The 27,180-nt window shown below is 34.7% G+C and overlaps 1 protein-coding gene, 1 long non-coding RNA gene, 1 other non-coding gene and 1 pseudogene across 5 annotated transcripts; 2 read left to right on the top strand and 2 right to left on the bottom strand.

The window, feature by feature from the left end:
* Positions 1–577: 577 nt before the first annotated feature.
* LOC104773803 (uncharacterized) lies at positions 578–14,012 on the top strand (annotated as a pseudogene).
* On the bottom strand, positions 4,418–4,524 carry LOC147930952 (small nucleolar RNA R71). The gene has a single exon (XR_015576763.1). It is a non-coding gene; the product is annotated as a small nucleolar RNA R71 (small nucleolar RNA).
* A 5,104-nt stretch (positions 14,013–19,116) lies between the features above and the next one.
* Positions 19,117–20,176, bottom strand: LOC147930951 (uncharacterized). Of its 3 annotated transcripts, XR_015574104.1 has the most exons (4): positions 19,976–20,176; positions 19,725–19,892; positions 19,551–19,626; positions 19,117–19,332 (listed from the first exon to the last, which is right to left on the bottom strand). It is a non-coding gene; the product is annotated as an uncharacterized LOC147930951 (long non-coding RNA). The 3 variants fall into 3 exon arrangements; XR_015574106.1 differs by lacking the exon at positions 19,551–19,626 and having other exon boundaries at positions 19,693–19,892; positions 19,976–20,173; XR_015574105.1 differs by lacking the exon at positions 19,551–19,626 and having other exon boundaries at positions 19,976–20,173.
* A 2,314-nt stretch (positions 20,177–22,490) lies between these two features.
* Positions 22,491–25,378, top strand: LOC104773801 (phosphoenolpyruvate/phosphate translocator 1, chloroplastic). The gene is made up of 9 exons (XM_010498457.3): positions 22,491–23,149; positions 23,465–23,587; positions 23,695–23,847; positions 24,066–24,151; positions 24,254–24,338; positions 24,420–24,539; positions 24,626–24,694; positions 24,787–24,916; positions 24,999–25,378. The coding sequence occupies exons 1-9, from the start codon at positions 22,766–22,768 to the stop codon at positions 25,073–25,075; spliced, it is 1,227 nt and encodes a 408-aa protein (XP_010496759.1). The 5' UTR covers positions 22,491–22,765; the 3' UTR covers positions 25,076–25,378.
* The last annotated feature ends 1,802 nt before the right edge of the window (positions 25,379–27,180 follow it).

Here is a 27,180-nt window from a genome sequence, read left to right as displayed (position 1 = left end):
CCTTTTAGTTTTGTTTATTTAAAAAGTTATTTAAAACATTAACCCCTAAAAAACCGCTATTAACCCATGACCCGGTGAACCGATTGACCCAGCCGGTTAGCGGTTCAAAAAAATCTACTTGATTTTTGGAAAAAAATAATAGGGTTTCACAGTTTTCAATTAGTTTTAGAACCTTTTAGCTTAGACGGCGACACACGACTCACACACCTCCCTCTCGTCTTCAACTTCTTTGCCATCTTTCATACTTGCGTAAGAACCATTGAGTGTTCTAACTCTATTCTTTCTCCACTATTCTGAAATTCCTTTTTAGTTTTGATGATCATGTGTTTGATTGATTTTAAATATTAGTATAATTTTCCAACTCTCGTGGCTACTCTGCTTTTCTCGTGGTACTCTGTTTTCTTGTGACTACTCTGCTTTTTCAAATATAAGATGTTAGGTGTTCGTGTGTCATAATTATTCATCCTCATGCTTTTATAATTTATATATATAAATATATATTAGCAAACGATCATGATCCTGTCTATATATCTCAAATCTGTTTTTTTCTCTTTCTCTGTTGTGAATTTAACAGGAAATGGTAACATAGGAAGATGAAAACTATAAAGAAATAGCAGCTGCAAACCGTTTAGTCCGAGGAAAAATTGATATTGCTTGGTCGTATGTCATTCAATCAAAAGACGCAAGAGGAAAAACGATTCTGGAATGTTCCTTTTGTCACAAAAAAAAATTAGGAGGTGGAATTAATAGGATGAAACACCATCTTGCTAGCGTGAAAGGGGATATTGATGCGTGTTCGAAGATTACTGCAGATGTGCGATTTAAGATAATGAGTGCACTGAAAGAAATTGAAAGCAAGAAGAAGAAAAATATTGTTTTGGATGATACGAACTTAGATGGTCCTGAAATTCATGATGTTGATGGAGATGATATCGATGTTGGCCCAAGTCAAAAGAGGAGGAAACAAGGAATTGATCTACATGAATACTTTAAAAGAGGTGTGCATGATCAGACTCAACCTACTATCAAAGCTTGTTTGCAGAGTAAAGAGATAATACATGATGTGGATATGTCTATTGCATTGTGGTTTTATGATGCTTGTATTCCGATGAATGCTGTGAATTCTCCACTTTTTCAGCCTATGATGAGTAAGGTAGCAAGTATGGGTCATGGATATGTAGGCCCTTCATACCATGCTCTGCGTGTTGGATTGTTGCGGGATGCTAAGGTTCAAGTTTCTTTGATCATTGATAAGTTTAGAAGTACATGGAGTAGTACTGGATGTACTCTTATGGCAGATGGATGGAAGGACACAAGACAAAGGCCGCTGATTAATTTCTTAGTTTATTGTCCTAAAGGAATTACATTTCTCAAGTCAGTTGATGCTTCTGATATCTATGCAAGTGCTGAGAATTTATGCAACTTGTTTGCTGAATTTGTGGGTATGATCGGTTCAGATAATGTGGTTCATTTTGTGACTGATAGTGCACCCAACTACAAAGCTGCAGGAAAGCTTCTTGTTGAAAAGTTTCCCACCATTGCTTGGTCTCCATGTGCAGCTCATTGTATCAATCTGATTCTGAAAGATGTTGTGAAACTCCCTTTTGTTCACAATTTAGTGCATTGTATGTCTAAGGTAACTATATTTGTTTACAATCATAAGTCGACTTTGAATTGGGTCAGAAAAAGACCAGGTTGGAAAGAGATCATTTGTCCTGGAGAGACACGTTTTGCTACAAATTTTATTGCTCTACAAAGTCTACATCAACATAAAGAAGATCTACAAGCTTTGGTTACAAGTACTTATCATGAACTTAAGCAGCTTTTCAAAACATCTAAAGCAAAGGAAGTGATGTTCATATATTTTGCCTTGTTTTCCCTTAGTTTATTCACATCTTTTGCATCTTTTTCTATCCATTTAGGCCATTATTGTGTAGCTTTAGCACTAATCATGCATTAGAGTTTAGTTGCATTGCATTTGCATCTTTTCATGCATAAACAGGTGATTTTGGAGCTTATGGAGCATGGAAGCAATGGAGAAGAGATGTGAAGCAACCATGAGGAGGAAACAAGGGAGTTAAGGTTGAAACAACAAGGTCCGGAGTCCAACTCGACCGCACACTCGACTAGACACTCGACCGTGTGCTGAGGAGGACTCGACCGAGTGGAGATTGCATGTGAGAAGCCAGCTCGACCCCTAGCTCGACCGAGCACAGGTCGAGTTGACCGAGCCGTTGACTGCTTTGACTTTTTCTATTTTTAGGGCTTCCACTTCCCCACTATATAAGACCTTGTACCTGCAGCCACCAAAGTGTCCAGCTTTTTAGATATTCCCAAAAACCTAGTTTTTACCTTTTTTAGCATTATTCCTTTTGCATTTTATTAGAATTTTTACTTGTTTAAGAAAACTCTTAGATTCTTCAATATTGTTGGTTCAATAACTTTCTTAATATTGAGAATTTGAGTTTCATCCTTTGATTAATATTGAAGATCTCAGTTTTATCTTTCTAATAATGCAAGTTTCAATATTTTTTGGGTTTTTGATTTGTTTCATCATGTCTTCTTGTGAGTAGTCTTCTTAGGATCTTGAGGATGGGTTAGGAAGGATTGATCTTGTGGTTTATGTGATTTGGTCAAGCTTGATTGTTGTAGATCTCTTCTAGGCTAGATGTTCTTAAGTCTGATCTTGAACTGAGAGGTTAGGTTCTGATTTCAAGCTCCTTAGCATCACACCAATGTTTAAGAAGCATAGATAAGGCTAGATCTAGAGCTTACCATTAGGCTTGCTAAGAGATTAGAGGTCTTGTTTGGTTTGAGATGTATTGCTTAATGCCTGCTTGTGTAGATTCTTTACTGTGTGAGAACAAGTCTAGAATTGCATAGGTTTGATTGTTTCTTGACCATGAGAGTGGGAGAAACTTGTCTTAGATTTATATGTCTAGAGGTTAGCTCAAAGTTTGCTTGAGATTTGTTGACCAAGTTAGATAACCACAATGATTAGTTCTTCCCATGAATCCATCCTCAGGAACCTTCTTTGTTTATTGATTTTAAAGTCTTAGTCTCGTAGCTTGCTAGTTGTTTGTTTGGTTTTAGTGTTGCTCTGTTTTTGTTGTGTTGCTCTGTTTTCCGGATTTAGCCAACTCGACCTCTCACTCGACCTACACTCGGTCGAGTGCTTGCTCTAGTTCATCCCCAGAACTCTGGTTTATGATTTGTGATTGTCTTGTTTCATTCCTGTTTCATTCCAGTTGCATACATTTAGCTTTTAGTTCATTAATTGTCTTGCATTAGTTCATTAGTAGTAGTTTCTATTTCTGTTCTTGCTTCATTACAGTTTCAATCATTCAGTTTCATTTGCATTTAGTTCTTGGTTCTTGTAGTTTTCTTTTTGCATCTTTACATTTCCATCTTAGGATTGTTAGTGACAAACAATCATTACATTTGTCTTAACTTAGATTCATATGCACATCTTATCTGTTCACAAACACTCATTTAGGATTGATACCTCTTGTACTGCAATAGCATAAGGGAAATTGAAACACCCATCCATCATTCCATTCATATATCATCATTGCATACATCCACCATCATTCACCACACAAATAACCTTGTTTCAATTTGGCGCCGTTGCCCATTTGAGTGTGTTTTTGTGACATTTAGGATCCATATTAGTCTAAGATTAAGTTCGTTTATACACTTGAATCTTCTGTTTCTGGGTTGAAGTCCCATTTCAGGTACCACTCGACCATCAACTCGACCACCACTCGACCGAGTAGTGATCGAGCACCTGCTCGAGCCAGACACCGGATCTCTATAACCATCAGTTTCCAGTCGACTTGATCACCAACAAGAGCCTGTGCTCAGTCGCGTGCCTGGGAAAAATCGTTTGTGTTTGTTGATGCACACAAGGTCTAAAGGAAAGGACCATCTTCTCAAGCACATTGACAACATCCACAAGGTGACAAAGGGTTTGGGAACTAAGCAAAGGAGAGTTGTTCAGGACCAACAAGAGGTTATAGTAACAATGGATCATCAGGATCAGGTTCAGAGACCAAGGAACATTGGTGCTGGATATGCACCTAACACTCACAACCAAAAGGCTGGAATTGTGCCTCCAACTGTTGCCAACAACAACTTTGAGATCAAGAGTGGCTTAATCTCCATGATTCAAGCCAACAAATTTCATGGATTGCCAATGGAGGATCCACTTGATCACCTTGATGAGTTTGATAGAATATGTGGCCTTACAAGGATCAATGGTGTAAGTGAGGATGGTTTTAAGCTGAGGTTGTTCCCTTTCTCACTTGGGGACAAGGCTCATTTATGGGAAAAAACTCTCTCCACTGGTGCAATCACTACTTGGGATGCATGCAAGAAGGCTTTCTTGGCCAAGTTCTTTTCTAATGCTAGGACAGCAAGGCTGAGGAATGAGATCTCTGGATTTGCTCAAAGGAACAATGAGACCTTTTGTGAGGCATGGGAGAGATTCAAAGGATATCAGACTCAATGTCTTCATCATGGTTTCAGCAATGAGTCACTATTGAGTACCTTGTATAGAGGAGTGCTTCCAAAGATAAGGATGTTGCTTGACACAGCTTCTAATGGCAACTTCCTCAACAAGAATGTGGAAGAAGGCTGGGAATTAGTTGAGAATCTTGCTCAGTCAGATGGCAACTATAATGAAGACTATGATAGGACCATAAGGAGCTCCTCAACTGATCAAGAGGACAAGTATAAGAAGAACTTGAAGATGGTCAATGAGAAGCTTGACAAGATCCTTCTTAGCCAGTCCAAGTCTATTCATTTCATTGGTGAAGAAGAAGCACAAGTTCAAGAGGGGGAGACTGAGTTTGCTGAGTTGTGCTACATGCAGAATCAAGGAGGATTCAAAGGCTACAACCAAGGAGGTTTCAAGAACAACAACCTATCTTATAGGAGTACCAATGTGGCTAATCCTCAAGACCAAGTCTATCCACCTCAGCAGCCTCAACAGCAACAAACCTACATCCCCAAACAACAACACCAAGTGTTCCAGCCTCAGTTGTGTCCCCCACCAGGGTTTCAGACTAACCAAGGCCAAGAACAAGACTTAAGAGCTATGATGCAACAATTGTTGATTGGGCAAACACAAGGAAAGATTGAGGAAGCCAAGCAGTTTGCTGAGTTGAACCAAAGGTTAACATCACAGTACAATGATCTGAATATGAAGTTTGAGGGTCTTAATTCAAGAGTGAAGTATATGGAGGGTAACATAGCATCTACTTCAGCTCCAAAACCCAACCAACTCCCTGGAAAAACTGTTCAAATCCAAGGGAGTTCTCAGCCAAAGCCATTCAATTTCAAGAGGAAGAAGTCACTGAGGACAGTGAAGTCCAAGTTTGGGGGAATTCATTAGTTACTGAAGCCCCAAGTGACATCTGTGCAAAGCAACAGGAACTCGCAGGAGAACTCGACAGGGAGCTCGAGCAGCCACTCGACCGAGTGCATGCTCGAGTGGTCGATCGAGCTGGGGACTCCAAAGCTGTCAAGCCTGCTAAGTACATTCCTCCTGCTTACAAGCCTCCACTGCCATTCCCTGGGCGTTTCAAAGCACAGAGGATCAAGGAGTTAAGGGAAATCATTGAGAAAAAGGAGATGTTGGCTAAGCAACATGAGGAAGAAAGGGTTTTGAGGGAAGAAGCTTTGGTTGAGAAAAATGAAGAAGTGATAGCTATTCAAGAGATCATCATTGCCTACCAAGAAGAGGAGAGAGGACCTGCTTTGGAACAGTATAAACCATACCCTCTCTATAGAGATTTTTTGCTTGATTTATCAGTAAAGAAAGCTCAAGCTCAAGATGAGAAGGATCTTGAGAACCTTGGAGGAGTGATCATCCCACTTAAGCTTAAGGACCCAGGGCCATTCTACTTGCCTTGCACAATCAGTTACCTCCACTACAATCAATGCCTTTGTGATTTGGGAGCTTCAACAAGTGTGATGCCATACTCCTTAGCTCAAAAGCTTGGGAGAACTGATTTCAAATCCACTAAACTCCATGTGTGCCTAGCTGATGGGACAAATAGAGAGGTAGTTGGAAGGTTGGAGAATGTCCCACTCAAGATAGGGAAGGCAAGGGTTCATACTGATTTTGTGGTCATAGAGATGGACAAGGAGCCTGAAGATCCAATCTTGTTAGGGAGGCCATTTTTAGCCACTGTTGGAGCAGTAATAGATGTTAGGGAAGGTCTTGTGACCTTGAACATTGCTGAGGATACAGTCATGAAGTTCAACATCTATAACCCAACCAACCTGCCTACCATTGATGATCAACCCTTCACTATCAAGGAGAAAGTTGATCATGAGGTTTTCAAGGATGAAGGAGATCCTAAGGCTGAGCTCCCACTTCAAGAGGATTCTGTTGAAGAGCTTAAGAGGTCAGTTCAAGAGCTGTCTAGTATGGTTGAGGATCTCAAAGTCAAGCTGAACAAGAGGTCTTTGAGAAAAGCAAGACCTAGGCTCAAATTTAAGAAGAAATATGGTTTGAGTGCCAAGGGTGAGGTGATCAAGGATCAACTTCACAGTGACCAAGAGGTTCCAGGGAGGATTTCATCACCTCCTTGGTATCTAAACCAAAGTTAAGAAGGAAACCAAAGTCAAGCTTAGTGACTTTAAACAAGCTCACTAGGGAGGAAGTCCCTAAGGTATCCTTTGTAAATATGGTTTAAATTCTTAGTAGTTTTGACGTGTTTTCTTTTATGTTTTTTGTTGGATAGGCTTTAGGTGAGAATGTAGTTGGTTAAGGAGAGATGTGGACTTGGAGAAGAAGACTCGCAGGCCCACTCGACCAGTCCACGAAAGGTACTCGGCCGAGCTGGGTATGAATTAAAGCCCATTTATCTTCAAACCGTTAGGACGATCGAGTGGAGGGAAGAACAAGGAGAAAAATTTTGAAATTTCAAAATTGGTCAAGGAGCTCGACCACGTGTTGGTCGAGTGTGGGGTCGAGCTACAGCCAAAAGCAAGTCAAAGATTCCCAATTCAAATTTGAATGGTATGGACACTCCACCCTTGTCTCCTTGTCCCCTTGGCTTCTTTATATAGCCCTTGCACGATCTTGAACCTCTCACATTCTCTCATTTGCTCAAAACACTTAAATTCAAGCTTTGAAATCTCTCTCAAAGTTCATCTCTTGCTCAAGCTTTGTTCTTTCAAGTTTTTGGGTCACTAACCTATTAACTTTGAGCTTTGAGTTTATTCTCTTTAGTTTCTTTTGAAAATGTCTTCCAAGATCACCAAGAAGTCTCACTGAACCGCTGCAAGCTCCATGGAACGTCGTGATGCTGACCTTGAATCAAGAGGTGAAGCTGGGAGAGTCACTCGACGGACCACTCGATGGACCACTCGACCGAGTGCCGGGTCGAGCAGTCGGTCGAGCCAGATGCCGTATCCAAGGAGAGACTCTGTTGAGGAAGATCCTGAAAGGACTGAGAGTGAGGAGGAAAGAGAGCCTACTCTCAATGAGTTTATGAGGAGACACAAGGCCAAAGGGAAGAGGCCAGCTGTTGAAGTTGAGCAAGAAGAGATTGAAAGTGAAAGTGAGGAGGAGAGTGAAGAAGAAGAATTGATGGATGATGGAGAAGCTGAGTCTTGTGGGCTGTCAAAGAGGCAGATTTATGATGCCTTCATGAGGATGGAGTTCTTGGGAACTAGGTCTCCTCACAAGGAGACCATGGAGAAGCTTGCCATTGATGAGGATGTGGAATACCTCTTTGAGAAGAGCAATCTCACCAAGTTCATGGGGCTGTTCATGGAAGGCTACAAGGAGGAAAGCTGTGAGTTCCTAGCTACTGTCAAGCTGCACACATATGCAAGGAAGAGTGCTGAACATGGAGCTGGTCACATCTCTTTCACTATCAAAGGGAAGAAGCATGAGCTTTCAATGAAAGAGGTAGCAAATGTGTTTGGTTTTGAGGTTGGGAGCAATAGGAGTTTGATGGTACCAAGAGATGAGTTGTATGCTGTGTGGGAAACCATTGGAGATAACAAGTACTACTCATCCTCCAACTCCAAGAGCTCTAGGATAAGAAGCCCAGTCCTAAGGTACTTCCACAAAGCTCTTGCAAATACATTCTTTGCAAGGAAGGAAACTGGGAACATCAATGAGGAAGAGCTAAAGATGATTGACTTGGCTCTTAATGGAGTGATCTTTCAAGCAAGGAATGGTACCATCATCCTTGGGAGCACAGTGGAGACTGACTTAGGAATGGTGCTCATTGACCACATGACCCAATTGAGAAGTTGGGTAGGAAAGTTGGAGACCAAAGGGTCAAGAGGAGCACTTACCATTGGAGGCATCATCACTCCAATCCTACAAGCTGCTAGAGTTCAACTTAGAGGAGAAAGGGTCTCACCAAGATGGATTGACTCAAGCTACCTCACTTCTACTCTCATCATAGCCAAGGAGAAGCATCAAGGGAACCACATATTCAACTTTGAGCTTCCAACACTAGGGAAAAAGCAATTCATATTGCCTAACCAAGAGCTCACCACCATTCAAGAAGGAGCCAACATTGATTTTTGGCCAGCTGAGAAGCATTGGTTTGATGGAGTGATTCAACGTAGAGTTGAGGAAGCTAGGAATGCACAAGTAGCTGATGGAGAGGAGCAGTTCTACTTTGAAGATTATGAGCCCAACCCAAGAGATAGTAGAGGAGTGAGGGAGAATGCCAAGAGGTTAACTCTTTTGCAAAAATGGGGTAAGTGGCATGGAAAGAGATTTGATAAGCTGAAGAAGAAGGTGACCAACATGGCTAAGTCTATCAAAGGCTTGAAGAAGGAGATTGCTGAGCTGAAGATTGGAAACTCATCTCCAAGCCAACATTCAAGCCCTTTGAGGAGAAGTAGGTCAACTAGAGCACTTTCAAGGGTTGCGAATCCTGTGGAACCAGCTAGGGCTTCAATGTATGAGCCAAATCTGAGGAAGAGGAGCTCAAGTACCCGCGAACATAAGTTTTCGAGGCACTCGACCGGGTCACTCGAGCACCCACTCGACCGAGCACCTCCGACGCACTCGGCCGAGCACCTTCCCAGATCACCCTATGGCTTCCCACCTCCAGCTGCTTATCCAGGTTATCCATTATACCCTCCCATCCTACCTCAATACTACATGGATCCAGCTCTCTACCAGCAGTTTTGCCAGCACCAAGCTCAACATTTGGAGACACGCGGTCCAGCTCGACCCCCCCCACTCGGACACGTACTCGACCGAGTCAAGATCGATCGGAGTCATCGAGCTGCCTCAAAGTCCTTCTCCAAGCCACCAGCCTGACCCCAACTACTCCTATGACAGCATGCAGATGGATGTGGACAACTACTTCCACAATCCCTAAGGTACCACTATCACCTTACCATTGTTTATACCATTGCATTTCATATTGTGTTTTGTGTTGTGTTTAAATCTTGAATCCTCTCACAACTTTTTCACACAAGGGACTGTGTGATTTAAGTTTGGGGGAGGGTTTGAGATAGCATTTGATGTTGTGTTTTGTGTTCTTATTTCAAATTTTTATCATCATCATGTTAGCACTTGCATTAGCATCTAAGGCATAGAAAAACCATAAAAATTTGAAAAATTTTGAAAAAATCTTCATAAAAAAAGAGTGTTCATGTAGTTTGCATTGCATATTAGGATCTTGTTTAGCATGTTTCATGTAGAATTGTATAATATTTGCATTAGGGATCTATGATGAGTATTTCCTTGTTAGCTAGCCTATTCACTAGACTAGGATCAATGCCCAAGTTATTAGTACTTTGATGCTAGTTGAGTAGTAGGAAGCATAAGATTGAACCAAGCTTGAATTCTTGCATTGCATTTGGTCTAAATTGAAGCATGTTGTGATTTGAAACCATTTCCTATTTTATAAGAACCTAATATTGACTTTTAATTATCAATGTGTGTATTGCTTTAAACTCATGGATACCATATACATACTTGGATCATCTTTCTTCTTTTTACCACTCTTGTTGATCCAAGTAGCTGATTAAATCATTAAGATCAGTTCCCCTACCCCTAAACCATACCTTCTTTCAAGCCTTGTTTGTTCTTGAGTGTGTGAGGCCTATTTTTGGGATTGAGCTTGGTAGAAAGTGTTAGGTTTGAACTGACAAGAGTAAGACCTTGTGTAGTTCTAGTTTGCATTTTTCAAACTAGATAGGACTAGGTGGTTCACTTGTTGGGTTTGGGACTTGGCTGTTTTGAAAAGAAAAGAAAGAAAAGAGAAAGAGAAAGAAAAAAAAAGGGTAGAGTCTGTAAGAGGAGATTGTGTTTAAGCAAAGTCTAGTGAAACGATGGGAAGTAAAGTGTTGATTAAGATGGTTCTAGTTAAGGAAAAGAAAAGAAAGAAAAGACAAGTTTAGCAAAATGCTTATATGTCTTAAGAATGAGAAGAAAAGAGAACCATAGCAATAAGAAAGAATCCCCTATTCCACTAGAAAGATCAAATAAGAAATATCTCATAAGACTTGAAAACCAAAAGAGAAAAGGGTTAAAGAGAAAAGAAGAAGCAAAGGGTAGCACTAGGATCATTTGGGTTTAGATTGCTAGGATAAACACTTTGGGTACCTTTGGGTAGACAAGGTTTTATTCTTGTATGTGTCTAAGTGTTCTTACCTTTAGCATTCTTCTAAAGCTCAATCCATTTTCATGAGAGAACCTTGATATTGACAAGCCCCACTCTAAAAAGAGACCATCATTGTCTCAAAACCCTTTATTACCAAGCCAAATGAGTTTAAACATTGCATAGAGTTGATTCATATTCTTGTTTAATGAATGTTAAAGGAAATGGTTGATTTGAATGCATGTGGATAACTAAGGCTCAAATCAATAAAGGTTGTGATATGCTTGTCTAAAGTCTTTAAATTCCAGCTCATTCAACTTGCATCATAGTATTAGTAACTTGGACATTGATTCTAGATGGTCTATTTGCAAGCTTAAGGAGCTGAGATCCCACTTTCAAACTTCACTTACCTTCTTATGTCTTTGGTTATTTGCTTGAGGGCAAACAAAGACTAAGTTTGGGGGTGTTGATGTTCATATATTTTGCCTTGTTTTCCCTTAGTTTATTCACATCTTTTGCATCTTTTTCTATCCATTTAGGCCATTATTGTGTAGCTTTAGCACTAATCATGCATTAGAGTTTAGTTGCATTGCATTTGCATCTTTTCATGCATAAACAGGTGATTTTGGAGCTTATGGAGCATGGAAGCAATGGAGAAGAGATGTGAAGCAACCATGAGGAGGAAACAAGGGAGTTAAGGCTGAAACAACAAGGTCCGGAGTCCAACTCGACCGCACACTCGACCAGACACTCGACCGTGTGCTGAGGAGGACTCGACCGAGTGGATATTGCATGTGAGAAGCCAGCTCGACCCCTAGCTCGACCGAGCACAGGTCGAGTTGACCGAGCCGTTGACTGCTTTGACTTTTTCTATTTTTAGGGCTTCCACTTCCCCACTATATAAGACCTTGTACCTGCAGCCACCAAAGTGTCCAGCTTTTTAGATATTCCCAAAAACCTAGTTTTTACCTTTTTTAGCATTATTCCTTTTGCATTTTATTAGATTTTTTACTTGTTTAAGAAAACTCTTAGATTCTTCAATATTGTTGGTTCAATAACTTTCTTAATATTGAGAATTTGAGTTTCATCCTTTGATTAATATTGAAGATCTCAGTTTTATCTTTCTAATAATGCAAGTTTCAATATTTTCTGGGTTTTTGATTTGTTTCATCATGTCTTGTTGTGAGTAGTCTTCTTAGGATCTTGAGGATGGGTTAGGAAGGATTGATCTTGTGATTTATGTGATTTGGTCAAGCTTGATTGTTGTAGATCTCTTCTAGGCTAGATGTTCTTAAGGCTGATCTTGAACTGAGAGGTTAGGATTTGATTTCAAGCTCCTTAGCATCACACCAATGTTTAAGAAGCATAGATAAGGCTAGATCTAGAGCTTACCATTAGGCTTGCTAAGAGATTAGAGGTCTTGTTTGGTTTGAGATGTATTGCTTAATGTCTGCTTGTGTAGATTCTTTACTGTGTGAGAACAAGTCTAGAATTGCATAGGTTTGATTGTTTCTTGACCATGAGAGTGGGAGAAACTTGTCTTAGATTTATATGTCTAGAGGTTAGCTCAAAGTTTGCTTGAGATTTGTTGACCAAGTTAGATAACCACAATGATTAGTTCTTCCCATGAATCCATCCTCAGGAACCTTCTTTGTTTATTGATTTTAAATTCTTAGTCTCGTAGCTTGCTAGTTGTTTGTTTGGTTTTAGTGTTGCTCTGTTTTTGTTGTGTTGCTCTGTTTTCCGGATTTAGCCAACTCGACCTCTCACTCGACCTACACTCGGTCGAGTGCTTGCTCGAGTTCATCCCCAGAACTCTGGTTTATGATTTGTGATTGTCTTGTTTCATTCCTGTTTCATTCCAGTTGCATACATTTAGCTTTCAGTTCATTAATTGTCTTGCATTAGTTCATTAGTAGTAGTTTCTATTTCTGTTCTTGCTTCATTACAGTTTCAATCATTCAGTTTCATTTGCATTTAGTTCTTGGTTCTTGTAGTTTACTTTTTGCATCTTTACATTTCCATCTTAGGATTGTTAGTGACAAACAATCATTACATTTGTCTTAACTTAGATTCATATGCACATCTTATCTGTTCACAAGCACTCATTTAGGATTGATACCTCTTGTACTGCAATAGCATAAGGGGAATTGAAACACCCCTCCATCATTCCATTCATATATCATCATTGCATACATCCACCATCATTCACCACACAAATAACCTTGTTTCAGGAAGCTAAATTGATTATCTTGGATGAGAGAATGTGGAATGACTGCTTGATAATAGTCAAGATTATGACTCATATCATCCGTTTGTTACACATTTGTGATGCTGATGAGAAGCCTTCGTTGCCATATGTGTATGAAGGGATGTATCGAGCAAGATTAGGCATTAAACAGATGTTCCAAGGAAAACGCCCTCTCTACAAGCCTTATACGAACATCATTGATAGGAGATGGGATCGTATGTTGCGTCATGATCTTCATGCTGCAGCATACTATTTGAACCCGACTTTCAACTATGATCCTACATTTTCTGACAAGCCTGAGGTTATGAGTGGATTGATGAATTTATTTGAGAAACAAACAGAGAATAGTAAAACAAAGCTGTTTCAAGAGCTTAAGATGTATAGAGAACGTGAAGGCAGCTTTTCTCGCCCTATGGCTCTATCTTGCAGCAAAACATCTCAGCCAAGTATCTTATACAACATTATTTTTTTTTTGGTCCACATAAATTTGACTTGCATTTTGTGCTATATAGTAATCTCATTTAATTTTATGGATATTTAGATGAATGGTGGAGATATTTTGGTTTTAATGCTCCTAATTTGCAAAAGTTAGCAATAAGAATTCTTAGTCAAACCGCTTCTTCATCTGGATGTGAACACAATTGGTCTGTATTTGAGATGATTCATACCAAGAAGAGGAATAGACTAGAGCATCAAAGACTTAATGATCTTATCTTCGTGCACTACAATCTACGTCTGTAACATAGGTGAGTGTCACTATAATTTTTTATCTTTTATTTAGCTTATTTAGTTTGTACCATGTTACATGTTTCTTTAAACGTATAAGTCAAAGAAAAAAAGATCATATGATCCTGTTGACTACGAATCTATTGATAAGAGAGTTTTGGATTATTGAAGAAGAAGAAGCAGGTGAACTTGAACTTGATGAATTAGAAAATGCTCTTGCTGAAGAATATCCCAAAGATCATGAAGAGATGAACCCTGAAAATTCTAATGGTAACTTCTAAATTGTTGATTAAATTCTTAGAATTTTATTTTAGCTGTATTATTCTATATGTTACATTGACTAAACTATGTAATTTTTTAATGTTTTAGATTTTGATGAAGACTTCACTATGCCACCTGAAGAGTATGAAGGGAATGATGGTGGAGATAACCAAAATTAGTTGTAGTAAATTTGGAGATGTTTAATTAGTGTTCTTTATTTTTCTTATTTGGATTTAAAAGTTTTAATCATTTTATTACTATTATTAAACTTCATACTTTGTTAAGCATGATATTCTTTTTTTTTATAATATTTTTAAAAATGTTTATTTTATAGAAATACATTAAATAAATTTTATTCAATTGACCCGTGGTCGAACCGGTTGACCCGATGACCCGGTGACCCGAGAGCTAGTCCGGTTCACGGTCCAGGTCGGGTTTCAAAACATTGTTATGCCCTTTTAGTTTTGTTTATTTAAAAAGTTATTTACAACATTAACCCCTAAAAAATTTCCAAAACTTACATTACTCCAGATTAACCAATAAAAATTTTCCAAAACTAAAATTACTCCAGATTTTGTTTCCTAAATATTTTACATTTCATTCCAACTAAAAAATAACAGCAATCAAATATGGAAATAAAAATTATCATATATTTAACCACACATTCTGTTGTGTTTTGAAGATATTCTATATATGAATCCTTTGCAAACAAAGAAAACAACAATTTGATTCCCATTTTGTTTTCCAAAACCTGTGAGCTTTGATTCTTAACGTAAGAAAATCTTCGATTGACATTTATTTAAATATTATAATTAACATATATAAACTTAATAAAATTTTTAATTATTACGAATATGTAAAATTAAAAAAAGTCTAAAATACTATATAATGTGGTTATATAGTAGATGAGTTATAAAGAAAACATGTTGAAATTAATAAAATATTATTAAATTTGTGTTAACACAGGTTAAATTCTCTTTTAATTATTTATCAACACTACTAATATTAGAATATTTGACATAAAATCAAGTTGATTTAACTAAAATTGTATAAAATAATTAAATCATTAGAAAAAATGTGACTTAATCACAGCGTAAAAATTACTGATTATGTATTGAGATCCCTTATTTTTGTTATAATAATTAAAAATAAAAATAGAATCTCAAACACTAAACAAAACAAACTAAATATAACTAACAAATAGTTATGAAGTGTATTGCGGATTAAAAAATAATATAAATATTTAGCCACACAACAACCAGAAATTTTAGTTATTACTCTATTTACAAAACATCTAATATTTATCAAATAAATACTACATAAAATATAAATTATAATAAAAATTATATGCCCGCGGTGTACGGCGGGTTAAAACCTAGTTAAAAATTATAAACCTAGAATTAAAGAACATTCTTCGCCATAAGAGATTGTAGGAAATGTGAACAATTTTAAAAGAGCCATTAGTAATGTAAGATTCACTCTATATTTCTATCTCTTATTTTGAAAGCATTTAGAGCTCCGTTATAAAAGGCACAATACCAAATACTCCTCTAACTATGTTGTCATGGGTATCTCGATCAAAGAGAGTTGCCAAACATAAATCTAAGAATTTGATTCATGATGTACCAAATAAGGCCTTGATTCTGAAAATTGGTAGGATTGTGGCCCCCTCTTGACCAACACATGTGTTTTGTACCATGCTTCTCCACCTACCCGTTTCTCTAAATTGATGTGCATAAAGAAATTTGGTGGAGGCTTTTTTTCCATTTGAGCGACTCCGCCTAGTGCCTACCATAGTAAATACAAAACAACAGTTTTTCAATGTTCGAATTTGGGAAAATGTTTGTAAAATTATGATTATGTTGAGTCAAAACTCAAAACACAAGTGCTTTTGAGTCGAAATTGCTATATAACTTGAGTGCTTTTGATGCTATGTATTAATAATGTAGGATTCAACTAAATAGATTTGACTGCATTGTAATTACGCAAATGGATGATGATCTAGTTTTGTAGTGGTTATCAGAATGACTACTCATGGTCACTAATTCAACTCATACGGGAAAAGATGATTTACGTTTTAAATGTGACGGGCTTGTTCGTTTCGTCGCCGCATGTACCTGAAAATTTTGTAAAACATAAAGTAAGTATAGAATATGTATATGAATTTCGTAGAACATTTAAAATTCTGTATTCTGAAAATTTTGACACATATTTCAAATTTGAAATTCATAGAACATGTAAAAATAAAATGTATAATCTAAATTTTTTAGAACATATATAAATGAGAAAAAAAATTTTAGACATTACATAACAAAAAGCATTGATATAAAAAACTTATTGTCCTTAACAAAATCACAAAATCTCTTCTTCTTTTTTTGTGCATAGTTGTTTATTAACATGATTTTCTGGGTTTTTTTTTCTTTAAACGTCTTAAAATTTTATTTTATAATAGTAGTTTAGTCATAGTTGATAATTTACAAATAAAAATATATATAGATAAAATTAAAAATATTTTTTACTTTCAATTTTCCTTTACGGTAATAGTGCATATGGCAAGGAAAAAAACTTTCGCTAACACGATGTAAGGGAGTTGTTAATACTATTTTCAATTGGTAGTGTATAATGTATATGTTCTTATATATTACTAGATTAAAATCCGTGCTAGAGCACGAATTGAAATTTATTTTATTTATATTGTAATTTTTAGATAAAATATAATTTATGTGATTGTTTTTAAAAAAAATTTTGGATAAAATATTATGCAATAAAACCATATGATAAATATGATGGCTTGAAAAAAGACAAGTATTTTGTAAGTTTTATATTGTTAATGATTCTAGATAAGTACCCGTGTTATAACAAAATTTAATTTATACAAAATTTTGTATATTTTATATTTTAAAATTAAATTTCAATATATTGTATTAGTTTATGTATATGAAGTTATTTCAACAATGTATATTCTACATCATGACTTGAATGTCATTATAAGACATAATTTTGTAAATTTTGTTTTTAAAAACGAGTTATTATATTATGAGTAATTTAATATATGAGAATTTGTTAAGAATACTCTTTTTGATATATCCTTTTCAAAAATACCCTTTTTTGGCCATTTTTATTTTTGCCCTCCTTTAATTTCTAATGACGATTTTACCCTTAGATGAAAAATAGTTTAATCAATTAAAAGAATTTTCCGACATATTTTCCCGCTAAAAATTTGTTTGTCAAAAAAAATTTGATAAAAATTGTCGACAAAAAAAATTTCCCGCCTAAATTTGTCCCGCCAAAAAAAAATTACAAGGTTTTTAAAAGGTTTTATAAGGTTTCTACCTTACAAAAGCCTTATAAACACCTTGTAAAGGCTTTTACAAGATTTTATAAAGAGTTTTAAAAGGTTTTTTAAACACCTTGTAAACGTTTTTACAAGTTTTTAAAAGGGTTTAAAAAGGTTTTCAAATGGTTTTTAAAAAGATTTTTAAAATTTTTTTAAATACCTTGTAAACGCTTTTACAATGTTTTAAAAACCTTGTAAACGTTTTTATAAGGTTTTTATAAGGGTTTTATAAGGTTTTAAACACTTTGTAAGCGCTTTTAAAATATTTTTAAAAGCATTTACAATGTTTTTAAAAGCGTTTACAAGGTTTTTATAAGGTATAAATTTCAATATTTTTGGCGAAAATGTTTTTTGATTTTGGCGGAAAATATTTTTTTTGGAGGGGAAAAAATAATTTTCGACTGGAAAAATTTTCGATTTTGGCGGAAAACTTTTTTTATTTTTGGCGGGAAAATATTTTCGATTTGGATGACTGTACATTCTTGCTGTCACTCAAAAAAAATAACTTGGTCATTTTGTGTATAAAGAGGGGTAATTTTAAAAATGGTCAACATGAAGGGGTATTTATAAAAAGGGGTATGGAAAAAGAGGAATTTTTGAGAATGCCCCTTAATATATTGTTATACTTTTTGTCTTAATATACTTGATTTCTTGAAATTCTTTCATATTGTAGTGACATATTATTGACATTGCTATAACAAATCAATTTAGAGTGTTTATAGTTTCTAACTTTTATATCAAGTTTCAATATTTTAAAAATATTTCAAAATACATTATTTAAAGTTTATTATATTTTATAAAATTATAAAATGTAGCAAAAAAATATGAAATTGAATTTAAATACTCAAATTTTGACCCGTTACTTAGTAAAATTTTTAATTCAATAGATATTATTTTTAAAAAATAATATTACTAAAGCTTGAAACTATTAAGATATTATTTTTAGAATATTCACTATTAAGATTTTTGGAAACTACGTGCTCTAGTAATAAAATCTTCCAAAAATAGATTAAGATTGCACCCACTATTTAACTTGTAACCAATTAATCTATCAATTAATCTATAACCTGTTTGTAACCAATTTATTAATTATATAGTCTACAAAAAATGTTGTGTACTTACGTTTTATTATAAAGGAGACTAGATAAGGATCCGCCGGATGTGCGAGTTTAAAGTTTTGTAAATAAAATTAAATTTAATAAAAATATATGAAAATTTATTGTACATTATTTATAATTTTTTTTTTGCTATAATACACTGATTAATATCCATATACAATTTTTTTTGTATGTTACCATAAAAAATGTATTTTTTACACTTAGGTATACTGTATGTTACAAATATATTATTTACCACTATGTATAAAATTTTTATACAAGCAAATTAAGTCAACTATTATATGTCTCTTTAATTTTACTTTTGCATAGTTTTTTTAATCACTAAAATTGTTGGCTCAAAAAACATTTTGAATAAAAAAATAAATTACATCACAATAGTGTATGATTAACCATGGAGAGAACCTTGGTTCTGCCCTCCTCCCTTATGGAAAGAAGCTTGCGTTTAACCTCCTCCACCATGGAGAGAACCTTCGCTCCAACTTCCTCCCTTTTAAAAATAACCTTGCGTCCAACCTCCCACACCTTCCTCATTTGGGGAGATAACCTTGTGTTCAACCTCCTCCACCATAGAGAGAACTTTAGACTCTGCCCTCTTTATGTGTGGAGAGAACAAGTTCACGTCTTTTAGCTATCTTAAAGTGGCTTGCTCCAGCAACTAGTGAAACTAAAGTCCCTTTTCCAACGTCACAAAATCTTTTAATAGTTGAAACGACCGACCTTTTTTTTTTTTAATAATAAATACTAAATAATAAATATATAGTATAATATAATAATAAACTACAACTAGTGGTCCCATACCCACTAGCCACCTAACCACAATCACAATCATCAGCGGAAAACATTACCAATATCCAATAAATATAAATAGCCAATATTAATTCCAATCACAAACTAATGATCCAAACAACATCGAAAGAACCAGCAATCCTAAACAACATTCTAGGACTCCACTCTAGCAACCTAACAGAAGCCAGACAACCAAACGAACCACTAGAACATCCTCCTCTTCATCGCCCTGATTCCACGGTCACACTTTGCCTTTACCTGCACCACAAACACATATTGCAATGCATGAGTATTTAATAAACACTCAGTAAGGCAATCCTCCCATCTACTGGGCTATACACACAAGCAATAGTGACATCTCTAACCATCAACCAACAATCATCAATCAACAATCAACAATCAACAAGCCAAACAACACATAAACAAACAGATTAGAAAAAATCTCCAGCTTAGATAAGCCATGGTCCTGCACTTACCTTAACAAGTGATTCACAAAACTAAATACAACCAAATGAGAGGCTTTCCAATATCCAAGAACAACCAAACTTGTTCCTAACCAATCACAACAACAAACAAATATTGTAAACAAACTGCCAGAAAAAAACAGAAAAGAACAACCTCACAAGTGAAACCACGAAATCAAAACAAACCGTTAACTTTCTAATCCCTCCGGTGAAAAGCAAGGTATATACGTCCAGAAGCTTCCCACAAAATTTCAGCACGATCAGATTATAGATGAAACCGCAATCGTCCCCGTAACACCCGCTGGTCTCAATCCGCGAATGAGAAGAAACGCCCCATGAAAATGCCAATATCTCCTAGAATATTAATCCAAATTCACTTCTGTAAAAAGGCGAGTGTACGAAACTGTCTTAGCTACAACCCTACCAAAAATCAGTACCTTTCAAAACGATTTGATCCGTCGGATCTTCCTTCTCCCAAACCCTGACAGTTCTGTTTCTCTCTTAACACTAAGGAAAAAGCTTGATCTCCTTCTCTTTCTCCTTTACATTCAATAACCAAGAGTTATGTCTCTTTCTCTCCCTCTCTCTGATGAAAATGTCGACAAAATCACCAAAAGGAGAGAGGAGGCATCGACAATTAGAAGGAGAAATAAGGGTTTTTGGTTTAATTTGATTAAACCAAGATTTAATTAAACCAAAATTAATTAAAATCCACTCTTTTGGTTTACTCAACATAACCCAAACTCTATTTCCGGAACACGGATGTTACAATAGTAACTAATGTTAAATTTCCTAATGTATTTCATGAAAGTTTCTTTGACACACCATGATGTAGTCTCTGTCTCCAAGCTCTTATGGATCTATCAACAACGATTTATATTTTTCCAATCTATCTATGTTTGTTGTAGGCTTGTGTTTGATTAGCCATTTTTATCCAACCATTAGGTTGATAACCTTCTCTTCTTTATCTCCTTTTGAGATTGAACGAATGGTAACAATTATGTTTGCACAAAAAGAAGGTTTATGACCAACCAATCAAGATTGAGAAATTAGAAGAAAATTAATTTGACATAATTAATGAAATAATAAAAAACTAGGAGATATCCCGTGCTTAAAGCACGGATCAACATTTAAAAAAAAAAATTATAATATAATAATAAAATTATTGTTTTATTTTTTAAAAAGTTATTTTATTTGAGATAACATTTATTTTGATTGTTATGTAAATCTATTAGTCTATTTGAATAATAATTATTTTAGAATATTATAGTATTTTATTTTTGACATATTATTACAGCTTTATATTGCTTGTTTGTTGTATTTGCATCATTATTTTGTGAAATATAAAATAGTAATTTTAATATTATAATTGTGAACAAGTAAAAATTATTAATTTATCATTTATATAAATTTAGTTTTACCAACCTGCCAATGTGGAAATTAAAACACACATTTTCATACAGTGAGTAATATATCTTTGTTTAAAAAAATTCAAATCACAACATATGCAGAAAAAATATGAATTTTAAATTATAAGTATTATATGAAAATTCCAAACAATTTGTAAATAAAATAAAATAAAGATGAAAGGAGAATCTTAATTTGAAAACTTAACAAAATCTTCGAATTTAGTTATTAAAAATAATTGTATTGTATATACTTGGATATAAAATTTTAGTTTTTAAAATTCTGATTGGTTTATATATAGATTGGTTGATCTGTGAGTGTTTTTTATTTTTAATTAATTATATTTGTTTAAATTAATTAATTAAACTTAATTCTTTTTTTAATGGCAATTGAATGTAATTTTTTATACATTTTAAGGTTAGTTTCATATTTGTATTTCTCAATTAATATAGTAGGATTATAAGCACGGTAATATATGAATCTCAAATAATTTAAAGATGAAAATATAAATTAAATAAAACAATCTAAAACTACTACAATAAATTTTAAAATACAGTATTAGAAAAAGAAGATGCAAATATTAACCTTCCATTTTTTTGGGTCAACATATTAAATTATTAATCTTACCTATTCCAAATTGAAAAAGTAGAAAATAGGAAGTATATTTTGGTTTAAAAAAATATGGAAAATTTGTCTTCCCATTAAAAAAGTTTGACCAATAGAACAAAGTTGAAAGTAATATTTTTGAATAAATTATTTTGTTAGACGAATAATATGAGATGATCTATGTTTATATAGAAGTGAGTATTTACATTTTTTAGAATTAATAATTTTTTGTATATTTTCCTTAATCCCTTTTCTACTTTATGAGAAAATTTATTCCAATGAGCTTATTGTTTTTTTTAAAAAAGTTTCTTGCTTCTCACTTTCTTGTAAGACGTACTATCGTTCGACGATAAGAATGCTTTATGTTTAGTTGATCTAGTGTTATATAATCTATGTTGTTATCTTGCATTTGTGTATTCATCTTTTTTTTATGCTACCTATCTTGCATTTGAGAAATTTGTTAATCCCAAAAACCTTAGTTATTATGCATAAGAAACTTTGTTAACACTTCAAAGTCAAAGATTGCGTAGTATGTATTAACTAAACAAAATTCAAAGAAACGGCGACGAAAACACGTGGTAATATCTAGAAATCTTTTTATATAGTTGCTTCGATTAGAGACTTGTTCAAGAACGATGATGTGTCAAACAAAAAGTTAATAAAAACAAAAAAAGCTGTGATTTATGATCGTTAAAATTGACACGTGTCATGATCTGATGAGTAACTAACTTTGATGTGTGATTTCTGATCGTTAAAATTGACATGTGTCACAATCTGATGAGTTACTAACTTTGATGTGTGATTTCTGATTGTAAAATTGACAGGTATCATAATCTGATAAGTTACTAACTCAAATATTTAATTGTTAAAACTGATACATGCCTAAATTTTTAACTTAACACGTGTTATGATAGTGTGAGTTACTAACTTTGAGGAGGAAGCTTTACATAATAAGATACCAAAGCCAAAAGTTTTAAAAGGCGGACTTTTCAACGAAGGTTATATGGTTTTCGTAAAGGTTAAAAAATAATATAGAAGAACGCTTTCTCATATTTCATTTCAATAAATAAGACGACGCCTCAACCCAATTGCTTCCTGTACTAGTGTTGTTGTTGTATTTGGTTTTAGTCCCCACCAACCCACTCGACGGAGTCTCCAACGCCTTCCTCCTTCTCTTCCACTCTCACCAACTTCTGATTCAGATCTCCACCACGATGCTGAGCTCCGCCGTGTTTTCTCTTTCTCCGTCGCTCCCTCTCCGAAAACCACGGCGGCTATCTCTTCGCCATCCCGTAACCGCTGCTTCTTCGAACCTCAACGATCTCAACGTTTCTCCAAATGTTGTCTCTATTCCTTCTTTATCTCGTCGGTCCTGGCGTCTCGCTTCGTCTGATTCGCCTCTCCGAGCTTGGTCCGGTGTCCCTTCTTCGATCTCTCGCTCCTTGGACACGAATCGTTTCAAAACCGCCGCTACTGCAGTTCCTGAAAGCGCTGACGATGGAGAGAAGAGTGGGAAATTGTCGAAGATACTAGAACTTGGCTTGTTGTTTGCTATGTGGTACCTTTTCAATATCTACTTCAACATCTACAATAAGCAGGTATTGTATCTGAACTCCAATGTTTCGCTTTCTCTACATGCTTGATTTAGTCTGAAGACTCACTGTTTTATCGGCTTTGAATCGGAACGGATATGAGTAGTTGAGCAATCTGCATTAATAATTTTTAATATAGTGAACAAACCTGTTCAGAATGTAAAGGTTTAGATGCATCGTTGTGTGTTAATCGTGTTTTGATTAGCTTTTTGTTGAGGAGGAACAGTTTATAAATTTAATTGTAATCTATTGTCATATTGAACGGGAGAGAGATTTGTGAGTGAACCAATTATAGTTTCTTGTTTCTTGTGATTCCTGCAGGTTTTGAAAGCTCTACACGCTCCAATGACTGTCACTTTGGTTCAGTTTGCTGTCGGTAGTGTGCTCATTACGATCATGTGGGCTCTTAACCTGTACAAGAGACCGAAGATCACTGGTGCTCAGGTGTGTTTTATTTGCTTTTTTATTTTATTTTATTTTATTGATACTGTTTATCACAAGCTTCTTGTTCTGGAGATATGTCACTCACTTTGATTTGTTTGCCTTGATAGTTAGCGGCCATCTTGCCGCTTGCCGTTGTGCACACACTTGGTAATCTGTTTACGAACATGAGCCTCGGGAAAGTTTCTGTTTCCTTTACTCACACCATTAAAGCCATGGAGCCTTTCTTCTCTGTTTTGTTGTCTGCTATGTTTCTTGGGGAGGTGAGCTCTTTTTTTATTTGTGTTTTTCTTTCTCATCTCGGAGTTGATTGATGCACTCATGTATACTGTCTAGGTTCCTATCTCTTGTTGCGACCATCCATCCTATTTATGATATTCAATATTAGTCATCGCGTTTGTTTGATTTGTGTAAACTATGTGCAACGTCTTCACCAGTTTTGAAGTTTTAAAGCATAACTTATTTACCAACTTCTTCTTAGGCGCCTACTCCGTGGGTAATTGGTGCCATTATACCAATTGTTGGTGGAGTTGCACTTGCTTCTATTTCAGAGGTCTCATTTAACTGGTCAGTTTGTCGACGAGTATAGTGACATTTTTTTTTAATGTTGTGATTATCTCTATTCTTCTGACAACTTTCAGATATATACTATGTTAACTTCTGTGGCAGGGCTGGATTTACGAGTGCAATGGCGTCAAACTTGACTAACCAATCCCGTAATGTGCTGAGTAAGAAAGTCATGGTTAAGAAAGATGTAAGTTTCCTGTGCATGGATCAAATTTTTATTGACGTGTTGTGGAATAAAATAGCTAAATTTGATGTTGCGTCTCGGCAGGATTCTCTGGACAACATCACCCTCTTCTCAATTATAACATTGATGTCTCTCGTTCTGATGGCTCCTGTGACCTTCTTCTCTGAAGGCATCAAGTTCACTCCTTCATACATTCAGTCAGTTGTGAGTATATTTTACATAATGCTAATTTTGTTATTGTATCCTTGGCATATAATTCCTGTTCCTAACAGCCCATCTCGGTTTTGTAGGGTGTGAATGTACAACAAATATACACAAAGTCTCTTATTGCTGCACTCTGCTTCCACGCGTACCAGCAGGTGAGCTTTTTTCTTTTTCTTAGAGATTATATGTTATTTCGCTTGGGCATACAAAGATTTTGAATTGTCTTTGTGCAATGCGGAAAATACAGGTGTCGTACATGATATTGGCGAGAGTATCACCTGTTACACATTCTGTTGGAAACTGCGTGAAACGTGTTGTGGTTATTGTGAGCTCTGTTATCTTCTTCAAGACACCTGTCTCGCCTGTTAATGCTTTTGGTAATATACAGTCTTATTTTTGGCTTCTGTGAATTAGCTAAAAGTTTGGAGCTCATTTGTTGTTTATTTTGCTCTGCTGCAGGAACTGGAATCGCCCTTGCAGGTGTCTTCTTATACTCCAGAGTGAAGGGTATCAAGCCAAAGCCGAAGACTGCTTAAGCAAATATCTGCTAATGCCTAATCTCATATCACTCCGGCCCCTTTGGTTTTTTATACAATTTCTCGAGCGGAAGTTTTCAGATAGATGGTTTTATTCTTTCGCGGGTTGGTCACGAAGTTTCATCATCCCTTTCTAAGTTTTTTCACTGCAGCCATCGCTTCTCTTAGAATTTCTTTTAAGTTGTTTGTTCTCTTCTGTGTCTAGACAAATTTTAAACACTTAAAATGTTTTACAGTTTTCCAAGAATATCTTGTCAACACACTCAATGGCGCTTTTAGCTAACTCATAAAAGTTTATTGGAACTGGTGAATCGGTCCTTCTAAGAGGATACTAGGATCGTTGGCTTCCTAAAGTTTGACCTGGGTACCATAAAATTTTATTAATTTATAGAAGTTTTAATTTATTAATTTATAAATAGATTTTTTCATTTTTATATTGAAAATTTTTATTATAAAATAATATACTTTTGTTATCATTTATATCTTGGTTATCATAACAGGATGAATATCAAATTTTTAATAGATTATCTAGGTAAAAATAAGAAATGTTAGAAGTTTAGAGTTTAGAAAAAATATTACTAATATTATTCATGGTAATGATGAAGTCGCAGAAGATATTGCGGTGCCTATAAAACCAATTACTAAGGAAACAATTTTCGCATCTATGACTCTTCACAATTTATAGATTTGAGAATACAACAATGAAAAAATTAAAGATGAGTTCCAACAAAAATACAAATTCAAGAATAGACAAACAACAATAGAGTCATATTTCACTAGACTTTCTAGATATATATATATATATATATGTACCAGTTTAAATGGTTATTAATTTATAATATTGATAGGACCATATTTTAACATAGGAGTTCCAAAAAAATTATTATCTTATTATTTTATTGAAATATGTCATTTTTTTACACTAGTCCAACTCGGGACCGGAAGAATTTATTAATTTATAGTGAGTATTAATTTATAGAGGTTCTACTGTTTTTTTTATTTTTTTATTTTTATTTTTTTTATTTTTATTTTTTATTTTTATTTTGCTAAACAGTTTTGAAAATGCATGTATTACAGAACCTTTACGAACAGGATACCTTATTCTCTCTATCCCAGTAGAAGAGTTTTTTTTTTTGGCCCGAGATCTTTTCTTTTATCAATGCAAAGTTATTCTAATCTTTCTTTATTAACGACACTTGGTTCGGGAAGGACTTCAGATGACACTAGACTCATGCTACTTATAATACTTAACCTCGCTCGTCCAACATAAGATAAAAGAGTTAATTTGACTTTTCCAATATCAACCATCTAATCAATCTGGAGACAGACTCCAAGTACTTTAGAGGCGTTTTTGAATCTGGCAAATGTATATAACTATATATTATCCAGGGATTAGGCAACGTTAAAAAGTTCAAGGATGTCCACCGGATTGTATAAGAAAGAGACCAATTGTGACATAACTTATCATCAATTATTTAGAAACCGGGAGAGCTTCCTCGAGCTTGGTTTGAAAAAATACATAAAGATACTAGATTTTAACCCGCGGTATACCGCGGGCGTATAATTTTTATTATAATATATATTTTATATCGTACTTATTTGTTAAATATTGGATATTTTGTAAATAAAGTAATAACTAAATTTTCTGGTTGTTGTACGACTAAAATGTTTATATTATTTTCTAAACCCGCAATAGACTTCATGACCATTTATTTGTTATATTTAGTTTGTTTTATATAGTGTTTGAGATTCTATTTTGATTTTTAATTATTATAACAAAGAATAAGGGATCTGAATACATAAAAGTAATTTATATGCTGTGATTAAGTCACATTTTTCCTAATGATTTAATCATCTTACATAATCTTAGTTAAATCAACTTGATTTTATATATTAAATATTCTAATATTAGTAGTGTTGACAAATAATAAAATGAGGATTTAACCCGTGTTATCAGAAATTTAATAATATTTTATTAATTCCAACATGTCCTCTTTATAATTCATCTGATATATAACCACATTATATAGTATTTTAAACTTTTTAAATTTTAATATTCGTAATATTAAATTTTTTTTAAGTTTATATATGTTAATTATAATATT

This window comes from Camelina sativa, chromosome 12 (assembly GCF_030686135.1).
Source record: "Camelina sativa cultivar CO46 ecotype springtype chromosome 12, ASM3068613v1".
Lineage (NCBI taxonomy): Eukaryota > Viridiplantae > Streptophyta > Magnoliopsida > Brassicales > Brassicaceae > Camelina > Camelina sativa.
The sequence above is the reverse complement of the archived record's forward strand: the minus strand, read 5'-3'. Positions and strand labels throughout refer to the sequence as shown.